The sequence below is a fragment of the Nicotiana sylvestris genome, chromosome 2 (assembly GCF_000393655.2).
Source record: "Nicotiana sylvestris chromosome 2, ASM39365v2, whole genome shotgun sequence".
Taxonomy (NCBI): Eukaryota; Viridiplantae; Streptophyta; class Magnoliopsida; order Solanales; family Solanaceae; genus Nicotiana; species Nicotiana sylvestris.
Genome location: NC_091058.1, coordinates 134,943,561 through 134,960,435, shown reverse-complemented (window position 1 = coordinate 134,960,435; position 16,875 = coordinate 134,943,561). Strand labels below are relative to the sequence as shown.

Here is a 16,875-nt window from a genome sequence, read left to right as displayed (position 1 = left end):
ACAACTTTACAACGGTCTGGTTTAGAAGAAGACATAGTTAAACAAATAAAATATAAAAGAAAGTTGAAGGTGTACAAGGATAAGTTAGGGAGATGAATGCAAAAAAAAAAAGAAAGAGATGTTCAAAAATCAAAAAATGATGAGGTATTTATAAGGAGAGGCGACTGTCATCAAAGTTGATCATTATAAACTGCTATAATGGAACCACCACTTCGTGACTGATGCAACCGCGGAAAATCCCTAAAAAGTGCTGAAAACTACAGAATGAATCAAGGTAAGATACGTGTCTTGAGTATTAAATGGACGCGACGTATTTCACATCAGTTCTGAAGAAGGCATTATGATACTCAAAAATCGACATCAAAACATTCCCACTATAAAAACCGACCACTTCCCAAATATTCAGTTGAAGAATATTCAGAAAGTGGGGGGACTATCTGTATTGGTGGAAAAAGGCATGACACGTGGACCATCAACAAAGTGACATGTAACATTCCTAATTAGACGAGTTAAAGAATTCAAGAAAGCAAGAGAGGAACACCCCCTGGATTATTCTAAGAAACAAACCGGTTTTGACAGCTCTAAAGAAGAAATAGGAGCGGAATGGATAAAGACCATTAAAAAGAGAAATGCACGAACTTGTCATAAATAAAGAAGGGAAATTGACATTAATCACAGTTATGGGAAATCATCAGCCATAAATACTTCCATTATAATTATATATTGTATACGGTAAAATCCGAGGGTCTAATTTTCCATCGCTATAATGTCTCGAAGTCTCAAAATCACGGTCGAGTTTCATCCCTCGAGGGCCATCGACACTTGACCTTGGGATAATATGAGACCGACGTTTACGGAAAGAAAGTGGGGAGTTCCCAAGGCGTGAAGTTAGAGATGACAAAGTCTGTTAGACTAGTCTGAGCCCGTATCATGGCATTAACTAGCTGTCCCATCTCCATATATTTGTAATAAATGCACTTGTACTATGTTGGGATTCCGTCTCTTATATAAAGGGGATCCTTGTTATTTTGTAAATATATGTTGCTCCATATAAAAAATACAAGAACATTCTCTCTGCTCTCTAACATATTCTCTTCATCTCTTTACTTCATTTATTGCTCGTATTTATTGCATTCTACTTAAAGTTCATCATATATTGCTTATTATTGGCCATAAAGAGCCGTCATTGATTTATTTATAACTGTTAGTCTCCATCGACCATCTTCGAGCTACCAATCGGGCTTCAGACTTGACTCCGAGGACCTCGAATAAGCAAGCTCTAGGCCCCGATTGATAGCGATTCCATTTGATTAACATATAATTTTAAGCTCTTATCTCGTTTCTAAGTTTTTCACATAGCATCAACTACCTAACAATTAGCATAAAAATAGATCACGTATTTTTAGAACCACTAAATCAAATTTAATTGTCATTACCATTTTCACGGTAAACAGTTTGGCACCCACCGTGGGGCTAAAAATAATAGTGATTATTTTCTTGCTGGTTTAACTACATAGCGCAAGTTATCTTTCACACTTTTTCTTACCCAAGATCTTCGATTTCAGGTCAAAATATGTGACTCAGTGAACAACAATCTTGTGAACCATGGATAAAACGGTGTGGATGTTCCAGGTGTTCGTGTACCACCACGAAACCCTGAGAACGCACCAGAACCGATTCTCGTGGACGCGGCCTCACGCGATGCTCAACACGTCGATGTAAACTCCCACACTAAAAGGAGCGTGTACCAAGAAGACCAATAAGAAGCTCAGAAAACCCCGGCTAGGGAAGTACGAGAGGTTAGTCTTCACGTTATTTTTGAAATGTTGCAGGCACAACAGCTAGCGATTGCTCAGCTGCAAAGTCACCAGAAAACTCCCAGCATGGTAGCGCCGGGGACGGCTCCCCCAGCCGAGAAGGTACTGGAGAGATCAAGCAACAACGGGTCGGTAGCCGACCCCGCCATCATAAATATGCTCGAGGACCTCACAAACGGATCGAATCGAGTGAGAACAAGATAGAAGCCAATGATAAAAAGGTCGAGAACTACAACTCCTGGGTCGACCAAATTCCGAGCGCACCCCCGATCCTGAAAGGTGTGGATTCGAAGAAGTTCATACAAAGGCCGTTCCCAGAGGAAGTAGCTCCGAAACCCATTGCAAAGAAGTTCAGAATGCAAGACCTCCCGAAATACAATGCAACCTCGGACTCCAACGAGCACGTTACTACTTACACTTGTGCAGTGAAGGGCAACGACCTAAAAGATGACGAGATCAAGTCTGTCTTACAAAAGAAGTTTGGGAAAACACTCTTGAAGGGGGCCATGATGTGGTATCACAACCTAGATCCTAACTCCATAGACGCATTTACCATGCTGGCAGATTCTTTCATAAAGGCACATACCGGTACCATCAAAGTAGCAACAAGGAAGTCTGACGTCTTTAAGTTTAAGCAAAGGGAGAACGAGAAGCTGCAAGAGTTCGTATTTCGCTTTCAAATAGAAAGAATGGAACTACCACTAGTCTCCGACGAGTGGGAAGTACAGGCCTTCACTCAAAGTCTGAATGAGCGAAGCTCGGTGGCTTCAAAGCAACTGAAACGGAACCTGATCGAATATCCCACAGTGACCTGGTCGGATATTTACAACTGATATCAATCAAAAATTAGGGTTGAGGACAACCAACTAGGAGCCCCTCGGGCTCGGTATACCCAAGCAGGCTTCTGGCGAAGAAGCCAAAGCCAAAGAAGGAAAGGTACCAGCCATACACCGACGACAGGAGAAACGTCCCAAGGTGTAACATACTCCGCAATGACCAAAGGATGGACCGATGCCAGAACCCTTGGGGATTCTTCTATAGATCCAAATTCGATAGAAACAGGGGGCCAGCGGAGGCACCTCGCTTGTCAGAATACAACTTCAATGTCGATGTATCAGACATCATGTTCGCCATCAGTAAAATCAGAGACACCAGGTGGCCCAGGCCTATGCAATCAAATCCCTCGCAAAGAAATCATAACTTAGTGTGTGAATTTCACAACATGCACGGCCACAGGACAGAGGATTGCCACCAGCTCTGAGAGGAAGTAGCCAGACTGCTTAGTAAAGGTCACCTCCGAGAGTTTCTCAGCGATCGGGCCAAAAATCAGTTCCGAGAAAGAGAGGCGGCCAACAAGAACAAAACGAATGAGCTGCAACATGTCATCCACATGATCTTGGGAGGCATCGATGCCCCACAGGAGCTCATGATGAGAAGAACAAAAATATCCATTACCAGAGAAAAACAAACACGGGATTACATACCCGAGGATGCCCTCACTTTCAGCGACGAGGACATCAAGACCTTGTCTCAGCCTCACAACGATGCACTATTAATCTTTTTTCTTGTAAATACATTTCAAATTAAACGCGTACTTGTGGATCCAGGTAGCTCGACCAACATTATCAGGTCGAGGGTGGTAGAGAAGCTCAGCCTGCTTGACCTAATCGTACCTGCCTCTCGAGTCCTCAACGAATTCAACATGGCAAGTGAAACAACAAAAGGGGAAATCACCCTCCCAGTCAACGTGGCCAGCACAACCCGAAATGCCAAATTCCATGTCATCGAGGGAGACATGAGGTACAACGCCTTGGTCGGAAGTCCCTAGATACACTGTATGAGAGCAGTACCATCCACCCTCCATCAAATTATGAAATTCCCCAAAAACGATGGGAATAAGATCATCTACAAGGAACAACATGCGTAGAGACAAATATTCGCAGTGCACGACGTGGCCCCGATACCAGTACCTCCACCTCCGAAAGAGCTGAAGGATACACAAACAGTAAAATAGCGATAACAAGCTACACTCTCGGCTATTCTCGAATGAAAAAACAATGGGTTGTACCACGTCCTCATCACAAGCAACAGAAACATATCAGGGCTCCAAACATCGTCGGCACATTCCACACTAAGGTATGACCGTCTCCTTTCTCTTTCAATTACATCCTACGCTGATATGAGTGCAGGTATCCGATCGAAACGGCCAAAGCACTCCCCAGCTCGAAGACCTTAAGGTTTTAAAGCATCCGTTGCACTCTTTTCCTTAGATCGAGTTTTTATCCAAAAAGGGTTTTACCAGCAAGGTTTTTAACGAAGCAACATCTACATGCTACCTAAAGGAAGACTCAACAATTATTCAAGGCTTCTTTGCAATAAACCTCGAAGGTCACCCACTCGGAGTAGCCAAGATACGCCAAAAGGGGTCTCAATAGGAAAATAATGTACCGAGCCAAATGGTCGGACGAACTGTGTCCGCAATCGAGCCCGTAACAGCAAAAACATGTATACTTGTACCAAGTAATCAAAGAATACTTCCCAAAAACATTGTGCATTTCAAGGTAGCTCGATATTTTTTCAAAAATGGCCCAGAGCCAAAAAATGTCCGGAATACTCGGGGATTGGTGTCAACAATTTAAAACAATGCGACCCCCGGGTCGGAGCACCTAACTCGTAAGCACTCAATGAGGCAACATCAAGATCACAAAGTGGCTCCGGAGCCAAAAACATCCTGAATACTCATGGACTGGCATAGACCCAAGGCATAAGAGCCATTGTCGCCAGCCCACATAAAAGTTCACATCGACCCAAGGCATAAGAGCCATTGCCGCTAGCCCGCATAAAAGGTCTCATCGACCCAAGGCGTAAGAGCCACTGTCGCCAGCCTACACAAATTCAAAAACTTGAGGGTCGAATGAGCTTGAGTTGAAACCCGATTCAGAGACTGGACCCAAAACAGTTAACTAAATATGCCTAAGAGCAAAAGCGTAAGAGCCTACGGGCCAGCCTGATGAGTCCCATCGACCAAGCGTGTAAGAGCCTACGGGCCAGCCTGATGAGTCCCAGGGCCATACCACGAATCTAAGGATTCCTCTCAACTCAAAGACCAGTTTATCTAGGTAAAATCAAGGGAAAAAGAAATGCAGGAGAAACAAGACCGCGAGTTTTCCTCTTTATACATACATGCGGAGAAATATAAGATATATTTGCAAATGTGCTTTGAAAATTCTATATACAGAATCAGAAAGTAAAATCCGCATCCCCCCTGGGGGCTATGTCCTATCGGCCTCATCTTTGCTATCTTTAGCGTCGGACAGAAGTAATCGAGCACCACGCTTGTCGGCCCTCGCCCGCGTCAACTCTTCTAAGAGGTCAAATCCCCTAGCACGGATCTCCTCGAGGGTTTTCCTCCGAGAGTTACACCGAGCATATTATTTGCTCCTATATTCGCGGTCAAGGGTCTTCCTCAGCTCAGCTTGAGCATCAACAACATCCTTCAAATAGACTGCCACTTTCTGGTCAGCTTTAGTTCGGCTCATTACAGCTTCAGCCCGGGCATCCACAACCTCGGCCTTTATCTTCAAGAGCTCAGACTCGAACTTCGTAATCATATCTATTCGAACCAAGCTATTATCACAAGCTAAGCAAAGTTGAACCTCAAGGACGGAAGCTTTAGCTAGAGCACCCTTCTTCATCGAGGCCTGAGCATCCACCTGAGCTTTTAACTCATCATACTCGCGATTAGCTCGGCCAACCTCATCCCGAAGGTGCTCCAAGTCCTCCATCTTTTTCTGCAACTGAGATAAGCGAAATATTAGCCTCAGGAGCTAGAAAAAAGAACACACACTAGCTCGGAACAAAAACTACCTGCTCCTTCAAATAACTCTCATAATTCAAGCTCTGACTCGCCTTATACTGTAAGCGTGCCAACTCGACTTCCCTTTCATCGCAAAAGAGTCTAAGGGATTTCCCCTCATCTAGAGCTTTTCGCAGCCTGGCCTCACAGCGAAGCAGCTTAGACTTAAGATTGTCGAAGGCCTGCAAAAGAAAACTCAGTAAGGAAGGGAAGGCGCGAAACATGAAAGGCCTATGCCAAAACTCACCACAAAGTGAAGCCGTTGTGCTTCCTCGAAGCTCGAGCGCACATCTGCTAACCTAGCTCTCTCAGCTCCCAAAGAGTCAACCCCGGTCGAGGCACGGTCATTCCGTGCATACTACCCCGGATTTTGAGTGTACCTCGAAGTACCTTCAACTTAAAGAGAAGATGGCAGCGGAGGAGAAACCGCCTTTCCAAAACTAGGAATCACGGGCGTGATAGGCTCAGTCAATACTTCCACTCCGGGCCGTCGATTCAGGTTCACGTTGCTTTGAGCACCGTCGCCCTGCAAAGGTATCTCTTGCTTATTGTTATCATTCTTTAGCCCAAAAGCTAGCAATACTTCTCTATCTCCAAGGGGGCACGACCTTGCCTCTGAAGTTTCCCCGATGCCTACAATAACAGGGTTAGGGCGCAGAAAGAGAAAATGTTTTCCCAACTAAAAGAAAGGAAATGAACTGATCGCAAAATGCATACCTTGAAGTTTTGCTTCCCATCTGCCCCTAGACAAAGCTTGCCACTTACGCTCATCGCAGGTCGAGTGGGTCGCTAACTCCCGAGCCCAATTTAGCAAATAATGGACCTCGCACGACATCCATAAAATTGCTGCAGAAGAGGGAAAGAAGGCACATTTATGGAACACTCCTTCACCATAATTAAAATACTATGAAGGCACGAGTGTACCACTTACGAGTATAATTCCATTCCTCAGGGAATGGCATAAACTCCACGGGGATAATATCAATAGTCTGTACTTAGACGAATCAACTCATCCAATCCTGACCCCCATCTTCTTCATCATCAACAAAGAAAGGCGTGGTCAACCGGCATCGTAAGGTTAGAAGACCTCGATGATGAAAAGGCCAGTATAGCCTGATAAGGTGACTAAGCATAAAATCAAGCCATGCCTTTTCCACAAAAAACCTCATTATCAACACTATCCGCCAAAATGACAGGTGAATCTACACTAAGGTAACCTGATACTTTCGACAGAAGTCAAGCACAACCCTATCAAGGGGCCCAGCATGAAAGGATACATGTACACATTCAAAAACCACTCGGCACGGTTCCTAATGCTCTCATCCCATGAAGGTACTTGTAGTACCTCTTTTTCGCCCCCATCCGCAGTCTTTCCTCACCAACTCAAGGTGTCCCTCTCCTATCGAAGAAGTAAACTTCAAGGTATGCTCCTGTTGATCCTAAATATCGGGGTACTTTTCTGAAAAAAAGTCCCCTCTCGAAGTAAAATGCCCCGAGTCAGGCCCGCCTGGCATCAGCGGCGCTCCGCTCATAAGGTGAGAACCAGAGGCGAAACTCTTTCCTCCCTGCCAAACGGATCCTGATGTAGCAGTCATGACTGTAGTAAAATTAGAGAACTGGAGCAGGAATTTAGGCTAGAGCGTTAGTACAGGAATAATGAAAGGCCTAATACAGGAAAAAAGGGTAACTTCTCAGAATGGTAGAATCTCCAAAAGGGCGGAAGCAACCCTATGTATGGAAAAAACGGCGACGATCTGCCTGCCTCAGAGGCCGATTAAAATACTGGTCGAAATCACTTTGGGAAGATGTGCCGGCGGGATCGCCTCGGTCACTTTGCAGCGGTGTCATCCATTTGACGAATGCTGTGTGACATTTTAGGGCCGGAGACCCCCGCACCAAACAAGTCCCGAGATGGTACCCGATCTCGAGGACCTTCATCAAAAAGAAGTTAGGCTCCAGGAAACCTTTGGCATCATCGCAAGTCCCGAGATGGTACCCGATATCGAGGACCTCCATAAAAAAGAAGTTAGGCTCCAGGAAACCTTTGGCATCATCGCATGTCCTGAGATGGTACCCGATCTCGAGGACCTCCATAAAAAAGAAGTTAGGCTCCAGGAAACTTTTGGCATCATCCCAAGTCCCGAGATGGTACCCGATCTCGAGGACCTCCATAAAAAGAAGTTAGGCTCCAGGAATCCTTTGGCATAATCGCAAGTCCTGAGATGGTACCTGATCTCGAGGACCTCCATCAAAAAGAAGTTAGGCTTCAGGAAGCCTTTGGCATCATCGCAAGTCCCGACATGGTACCCGATCTCGAGGATCTCCATCAAAAAGAAGTTAGGCTCTAGAAATCCATTGGAATCATCACCAGTCTCGAGATGGTACCCGATCTTGAGGATATATCCAAGGGGCCATCGATATCGTTATAAGATTCGAGATGGTACCCGGTTTGAAGGCTCCTCTCAAGGAGAAAATAAGCACTTAAAACTCCACTCATATGGGCTTGGCCTTGGGGTACGATCTAAACCCGGGCAATCCCTCACTCGGGATCTATCTATGATGCCTTAAGGCTATCTTCACTAAGTTCAAAACAAGTTTCCAGATGGCCCGATTTTGAGCAAACCCCTACTCGGGGACTATTCTCGAAAGCCTAAAAGCAGTCTCAATTCTCGATCTTCCGAGGAAATCCCCCCTCAAAAATTTTCGCAGGGTCTAAAAGCAAAGACTCGGTCTGAGAGTTCGAAGCCCTACTCTCATTCAACTCGAAGTTAGGGCCCCGACGACCCAAGTTTATCAGTCCAACCCGGCTTGGTCCAAGGAACCGAAAAGGGTTCCGTGGGGAGCCGTGTTAATCAATCAAAGGTCAGAAAAAAATACTCATGCCCGAACTCGATATTTGCACCAATCGATGGAGTCATGCACTCAGGTTCTTCACAAGCATAGATAAAGGGAAAATAGCTTACATCAGAAGAAAATTAAAGAAACATTTTTATATTCACTTGATTACAAAAACCCGCGAGGGGTCCTTACATATGATTACAAATCCCACGAGGGGTCCTTAAACATAAAAAAAGAAGCAAAAGTATACTTGTAGTAAAATCCAAGAGCCTAATCTATTCTCGATGGTTCATCCTCGGCGGCAGTATCTTTGAGCACCATCCCCTCAGGTATACATCCTCGGCGGTAGTATCTTCGACATCCACCTCCTCGGGGTTCACATCTCGGTCCTCCAAAATAGTATCTCCAAGGGAGAGGATGAAAATTAGGAAAGGGAGAGGATGAAGAAGAGGAAAGTGAAGAGGCAGAAAAGGATGAAAAAACGTCATAGGCCGCCAAAATCAAAGGCTTTCACCAGGCTAGGAAGATCACGGCCCGGTAGAAGACTTGGCGGGCGTCAACCTCACTTGCAGGGCTACTTTTATTCCACTTATTGGGACATTGTGCTGTTAAAGATACCGGCCAGAGGTACCACTTCACCACACGGAAATCAAAATGTGTGAAGGGCCACACCAGGCCGGGGTAGGAAGGTTTGCAGCGGTATATAGTCCAAATACCCTCGTGAGCAGCTGGGTAGAGTCCAAATACCTTCCCAAGATGGAAGAGATCGGCCTCCCTATCTCCTCGTCTGAAGACAACGACGACAACAATAACAACAACAACAACAAGTTGGTGTAATCTCGCTCGGTAAGGAAGATCCCCAGGAAAAAGCCATGGCATAACTGATGAGAACGCCACCAGGAAACTTTGAGGCCACGTGCCTCAAACACGGGAAATGACAGTGGATGAGGATGGAGAGAAGAAATGGGAGAGAGGCTGATTGAAGAACACTTGAATAAAGAATTAGTTCCAGAAAACCCCCATTTATAGAGAAAGGGCAGAGTAACCGGCGGGCACAATCAATACTCTTTTGAAAAACACAACCGACGGCCCCATCAATGTCCTTGAAAGACGTATTGATAGGCGAAATTAATGCATTTTTGGAACTGAATCGGCGGCGATATTATCGCTTAGAAGGACGAGGATCGCCAGTACATTGAAAGGCGCTGAAAAGACAAGTCAGTGGGATGCCTCGGTTGCCAAAAAAGCCTATGTCATGAGTATGACATCATCAATATAACATTATCACGGGAAATTCGGAAAGATGATTATTAAGGTCGTTTCTTATCGTTCTACTCTAAGAAACGTCGGACTATCTGTATACGGTAAAATCGGAGGGTCCAATTTTTCATCGTTACAACGTCTCGAAGGCTCGAAATCACGATCGGGTTTCATCTTTCGAGGCGTGAAGTTAGAGCCGACAAAGTCTGTCACACTAGTCTGAGCCCGTATCGTGGCATTAACTAGCTGTCCCATCTACATATCTTTGTAATAAATGCACTTGTACTATGTTGGGATTCCATCTCTTATATAAAGGGGATCCTTGTCATTTTGTAAATATCTGTTGCTCCATATAAAAAATACAAGAACATTCTCTCTTCTCTCTAACATATTCTCTTGATCTCATTACTTAATTTATTGCTCGTATTTATTGCATTCTACTTAAAGTTCATCATTTATTGCTTATTATTGGCCATAAAGAGCCGTCATTGATTTATTTATAAATGTTAGTCTCCATCGACCATCTTCGATAGCTCCCAATCGAGCTTCAGACTTGACCCCGAGGCCCTCAAATAGGCAAGCTCTAGGCCCCGATTGACAGCGATTCGGTTTGATTAACATCTCGTTTTTAAGCTGTAATCTCGTTTCTAAATATTTCACATAGCATCAACTGGCTAACAATTAGCATAAAAATAGATCACGTATTTTTAGAACCACTAAATCAAATTTAATTGTCATTACTATTTTCACGGTAAACATATATGATAACCGGTAATCAAGACAATTAATGTCATTAACAAGCCTGAAATAAGTATGGAAACTCGTTATAATTGTGTACTCCTATATAAGGACTTAGTCCTCATTTGTAATGACATTCAATTTTTATTGAAATATATGCAATCATTCTTTACTTTATTAATAAGATTCTAACTTCAATTCTAAGAGTGATTATCAATCTATTTTTCTTTCCTTGTCAGTTAGTTCTATTATCTGTTTTATTCTTCAAATTATTTCGAAAGTGAAGTAAATCTTAATTATCAGTTATCCGATTTCATCTTGATATTGACTTTGACAGAGAAATATATTTTTGGGTTAAACACATGTCACATTGATAGATGACAAATAAAACTTTGAATCAACATAAGCGTCAAGACAAATTAAAGTTACATTCAAGTAAAATGAAACCTAACGCTACCACCTCAGCCTCAGCTTTAAGGAATTAAAGATATACTCCCTCCGTCATTTTATGTGGGTGGCTTGGGATCAAGAGGGTTAAACACTTAAACTACTTAATTTCAGCATAAATTCGTTCAAAAGAACTTTAATTTTTGATGAACATTTTTCTTAAAACTTTATAAAGTAAACAAAGTAACAGTTTCCTTTCCAATAGCTTAAGATCGTAACTAGAGTTTTGTTGCATTGGACTTTCCAGCGCTAATCCAAAATTAGTCGGATCCAATGCAAATACCAAATATCAGGTGAAAAGTCAAAAAAAGAAATACTTCCTCTGTTCATTTTTTGTTATTCACTTATTACTTAGCACTCCCTTTAAGAAAATATAGATGAAGTATATATTTTACAAATTTACCCATAATAATGATATCATTTCAAAAAGTCTTAGGATATAATTTGAGGAATAAGTATTAGTGATTGGGGTAAAACATGAAAAAAAATGTTTTTTCTTCTCTTGATCTGCTAAAATGAACAAGTAAAAGTAAATGAATGTAGTCACTGTTGATACCCAATTTTTTTCTATATTTTTATATGCATAAATACCTTCAAAATAGCATACATATGCATATATAAGCATGCACAATATTTTTATAATTGTTTTCATAATTTTAAAGATTTAAATTGATTTATTTCCTCTCTTTTTATTCATAAAATCCCCAATAATTATCCCTCAAATTATTTTTGTGGTGATTTAGTTATTTAATTTCTATATTTATGCCAAAATATGGTTAAAATATTTTTTATGCATTTTTTATAATTGCATTTTGTATTTTTAAAGCTAAATTGCATATAATTATAATATTAGCCCCATTAATGTATAATTACAGCGTAAAATTGATCTCCTATATTTTTAAAATTTTAAATATCTATATTAAATTATTTTTGTACATGAAATTATTTTTTAGAAATTATTTATCATTTATTATAAATTATATAGGGAAAATTGGCTATTTAAAATATAGCCATATTTGCATTTCAATTGTAGCCCAATTTCATAATAAACTACCCGACCCAAACCCTAAATCCACCTACCCGACCCAGAATCAATTGAATCATGGGCGTTGATTTGAGAGATCAACGGCCCGTATTAATCCCTTCCTTTTTTATCCCAAACGACCCCTAACCCTAGCTCATTATTCAGAGACCGCTGCCTTTGTATTCTCTCATCTCCTCTCCTCTCTCAACCACTCAACCTAACCCTAGCTCCTTCAGCCACCGACCTTCTTCTCTGCTGATCTCCCTTCAACTCCTAAGCCTTCAATGGCTCCTCTATTACTATGCTTACCTCCTCCAAGGTCTTCAAGGGCCCTGAGCCACACCGACTTGCATTTAAGGTTTGTCATTTGGCTGTTCTTGGATACTCCGGTGTGATTTCAAGCAAAATCACACTGTATTTGTTATGATCCTTGGGATTCTAGACCGGTTTTTCATCTCTACTTAAGTTTTTTCTGAAACCCTAATTTCTGCCTATATCTCCTAGATTTGTACAATTTTAAAATGATTTGAGTCTGTTTCTTTGATGTTTTACACTATCCTTGGAGCTCTTTACATGAATCATCGGTTTCAAAGTGTTTTCACCTTCTTCTAAAATTAGGGTTTTCAGAACTTCTTCTAAAACATTGTTTAAACCGATTATTTATGTTTAAACTTCTATCTCTTGCATATTTCGACTGATTCTATGATTTTACTACCTTTTCAACTCGCCTATGTTGAAAGCCCTAATTTTCTAGACTTCTTCGTTTGGTTCTATGTATTAGCATGACTGCTCGTTTCTTGTTTGAGTTTCTGTGATTATCTTGCTACGAATATGTTCTTACTGAGTTTTTAGCCTAACTTATATCACCTCTATATGCTTATGTTCATCTTGATTATTCAAACTTGCCTCTTTCTATCGATATTGTTTAACCGACATGTTTGCTATGTCTGGTTATTCTTATCTTACTCTATTTATATGATGAATACTGAATCATGACTTCCTCTTTGATTAATTCTGGGTTTCATATTTTATGGTTTGATTTAAAGACTTTCCTTTAAACCCTCAATTTCTACCTCTTCTATTCAAATTAACTGACTCACCTACCTTGTCTGCTGTGGTACTTTATTCCTACTGACTATTTCCTTAATTAGAATTTTCTGAGCTTAGCCCTAATTGTTTACCCTATACTTACTGAATTTGATTCTTTCCTTATTAGTCATACACTGGTTTCTTTCCTTATATGCTACTTGTTCTTACCGTTTGAATTGATTCACTTAACTTAAGGGAGTACTTGTCCTAATTTTGATCTAATTGGTTCTGAGTTCCATAATTATTATGCTACTATGATTCTTGCCTTATTTTACCTAATTTTCGAACTACTATATATACGCACACTCTCATTAACACAAACAGAGGAATACTTTGGTTCAAAAGCTTTCTCTCTCACACTTAAAATTTCTGCTCTCTCTTTTGTGCTACTTGCTATTATTCTAAGTTAGCCAGTTGCAAGCCAAGGCTAACTACTGTGCTCTCCTGCTCCTTCACTTTTCTTTACGGTCTTCTTTACTAGTATGTTCTAATTTTAATTCAAGTTCCAAAAACAATATGGTTCTCTTATTGTTTCAGTTCATCATGTTTCTAGTTTGCTTTAATTTATGGTTATGCTGTGAAACTTACAGTTAATATGATTACATGATTAGCATGTCATGTACTCCCCTTCCTTAGGATCAGTATAAACATGTTATCCCCCCTCTATATAGTTTGTATCCATGTGATTTTGCTCTATATGGTTTCTGGTATGAGTCTCCTTGTGAAGTAGTCTGCATTCCTAAACTTGTATGGTTCTGGGATTGACCTGAAATTATGTGGATCCTATACTAAACCCCCTTAAGCATTGTTGGTTCTGTGACTATGTCTGATCAGTTGTGTCTAAGCATGTCTATACCAATTCCTAAGACCTTTGTCTGTTACGTATTTACAATCATGTGATCTATGTATCCCCAATCCCTATCACCCCTGTGTGTAGGTTTGTTCCTTCTATTTTGGTCCTGTGAGTATTGCTGATGTGGTTTTGGACTCCATGTTTGATTTACTATTGTCTAATCATGCAACTCTCTCTTTTCAAAATTGTTTTACTGCATGGCTCCCTCTTTTACTCCATAAATTATTTCAGATAAACCTCCTTTTATACTATTTTCCTACTAAAACCTTTCAAACTGTGTCAAGCACTCTCACTCTACTCCTAAGTCAATAGGTTCTGCCCCCTCTAGTATGTGTACTACCTTGGGATCCTCTTGAGAACCCTCTGAACTCTGGCGTACTGAGGCTGTCCCTTCCACACTGCACTTATTCAATTTTGGTTACCAAGTCTAGGTGTAAGCACTGCCCGGGATCCTTGAGATCCTTAGGGAACTTTGATGCACCTAGACTATGACATTGTTTATGGAATTTGGGCATTTGAGGCTATTGGAGGCTTTGGAAACCTAAGCCTATCTGCATGCTCCCTATAGAATAACTTCTTATTTTTTTTATTTACTTATGTAATTCATTCATATGGTCTGTAATAACTTGTAAGAGAATATTTGAGTAATTAGTGAAAAGGGTGGGTAGTTACATATATGTGGGGTAATACGGGTAGAAACCATGCCTATAGGACTTACCATTTTAATATGGTTGCCTTACCAAGTAGAAATATTCCTATAGGACTTTTACATCTTGTCATGATTGTCTCACAATGTTAGAAATCATGCCTATAGGTTTTAAGTGATTCCATAATAGAAATCATGTTTATAAGTCTTAAAATAAGCTTCACAAGTAAATGCCATGCCTATAGGATATAATCAATCCAAAATCTGTTATAACAAATGTTCACATGTGTTTTTCGTTTGTCATCATGCCTGCAAAGTTTCAGGAATCAGTATTAAACAACTAGATATCATGCCTATAGGGAACCATACCAGAAATTTTGCTTATAGATCTAAACTAGTTTGGTTTTAAATAAATCAATCCGGTTAACGATTAGCTCAATTCTAAACTGGTTTAATTAAGTGGTTTATATTTCCCTGAAACGAGTTCTTTTAAAAATTGCCGTAATCTATAATTAAACAGCATGCCTATAGGGATTCAAGAGTCTGTTTTAAAATCTGCCTTGTTTCACTATATAAAACGTAGTCATCAGTATTCCGCATATAGGCAACCCTATAGGGCATTTTCAAATCTCGCAACTCTGAAACTGTTTCTGTGACTTAATTTTGTTCTGGTTTAACAGGCTTTTAAAATCAGTAGGCAACTGATAAGGTCATTACTTTTGGGTTTATAAAATAAATTGTCTGTCTTCTGTATATTAACTTAGACATCATACCTTAGGATATTGTTTAATAAGAGGCCCTTATTTGTGTTTGAGTCGTGTTGTTTATGTGAGTTGTTTGAGAAGGTAAACTTGAGCCTTTAATTGCTCCTCTTTGTCTTATATGCTAAAGTCCTAACTGTTATTGCCTATCGCCTTAGTATTTTTACCTTTAAAACCATAGGGCCTGTCTAGAACAACCTATAGGTAGAGGTCCTAAATCCCTCCAGAACCACTAAGAAGGAACGGGTAACAGAACACAATAGATATCGCTGACCAACATTAGCTTTAAATGACCACTAAGGGGATGGGAAGGGTACATATGGGATATGATGACTACACGCTAATGTCACGTGTAGCCCCTCATTGAGGAGTGTTTACCGGATATTGTGTTGGGTGATCCTATAGGCTAACCAACATAGGACTTTCCCTTTTCCCAAGATTCCTTTTTGTTTAAAATTTTATTTTATACAACTTGTTCAAAATCTTTATCTTATTATTTGAGTTATCCAACGTGCTTTATTTTTAATTATTTGTTTCAAGTCTTTATTCGTTAATGGACTAATTCCTAAATATAAGTTCGGTCAGGACCCACAGTTGTGGACCAAGAGGCGTGCCTAACACCTTCCTCCCGAGGTCATTTCGAGCCCTTACCCTAATCTCTGGTAATGCAAACCAATCCAAGAGTTAATCACTCTAAGTTCCCTAACGCATCATAATGCGTTAGGTGGCGACTCTTCAAATACCCAATTCCTAAAGGGAAAAGAGTTATCACACCCCATGAATGTTGAAACCCGGACTTCTCTCTCTGCGGAGGGGATAAAGGGGGCGCGACAACATGGAGACTCTACTGGAGATATTTTTAGGTTCTTACCATAACAAACTTAGCTTTTACAAATTATTCCCAAGCATGCTTTATCCCATACCCTTCTCCCTTATTTGAATTTAACTATCCATTTGTTAAGCATATGGTTCTTTATCTCTAAAACTGACTTGTCTCTTTGTTTCTTTTTCCTGTAATTGTCTTTCAGTTATTTAAATCCTGTATTTATTTTTCATACGTTAAAATACTTGACTACGTGTCATTAATTACTGCATAAATCATGCTCCGCATCATATTTCACTTGTGCGTATCAAATCCTATAGCAACGCTTTAATGAGTGGTTGCGCTCTTCCTATTTACTACCCTTAAATTCGGAAAGACTTATTTGCGGTAAAACCAGTCGATCAGCGGTGCAGTCAATGATTCTGTGCCTTACCCCTCGAGTTGTCTGTTTGAGGGTACCCATCTAAAACCTCATAGAAATCTTACTCTGGTTAAATTGTGCATGCATCATGGTCAAGCCTAGTCGGATTAGTTATGTTGTCCACATAATGATCCTTTAAGATAAGACTTATCCAAAAGTCCATCAGGTTTTCCATAATCCCAACGGACACAACCACGTTTTGTGCATTAATTTGGAGAACTAAATGCCGACATATTGATCATAAATGTATAATAGTCGAGTCAGGTGGGGATAAGGTCTAACCCTTTTGTTTTATAGAAAAT

General features: G+C 40.7%; 1 protein-coding gene across 1 annotated transcript; it reads left to right on the top strand.

Annotated features, from left to right (window-relative positions):
* Positions 1-264: 264 nt before the first annotated feature.
* On the top strand, positions 265-2,650 carry LOC138885639 (uncharacterized). The gene is made up of 2 exons (XM_070166609.1): positions 265-274; positions 1,833-2,650. Exons 1-2 carry the CDS (start codon positions 265-267, stop codon positions 2,648-2,650), a joined length of 828 nt encoding a protein of 275 aa, XP_070022710.1.
* The last annotated feature ends 14,225 nt before the right edge of the window (positions 2,651-16,875 follow it).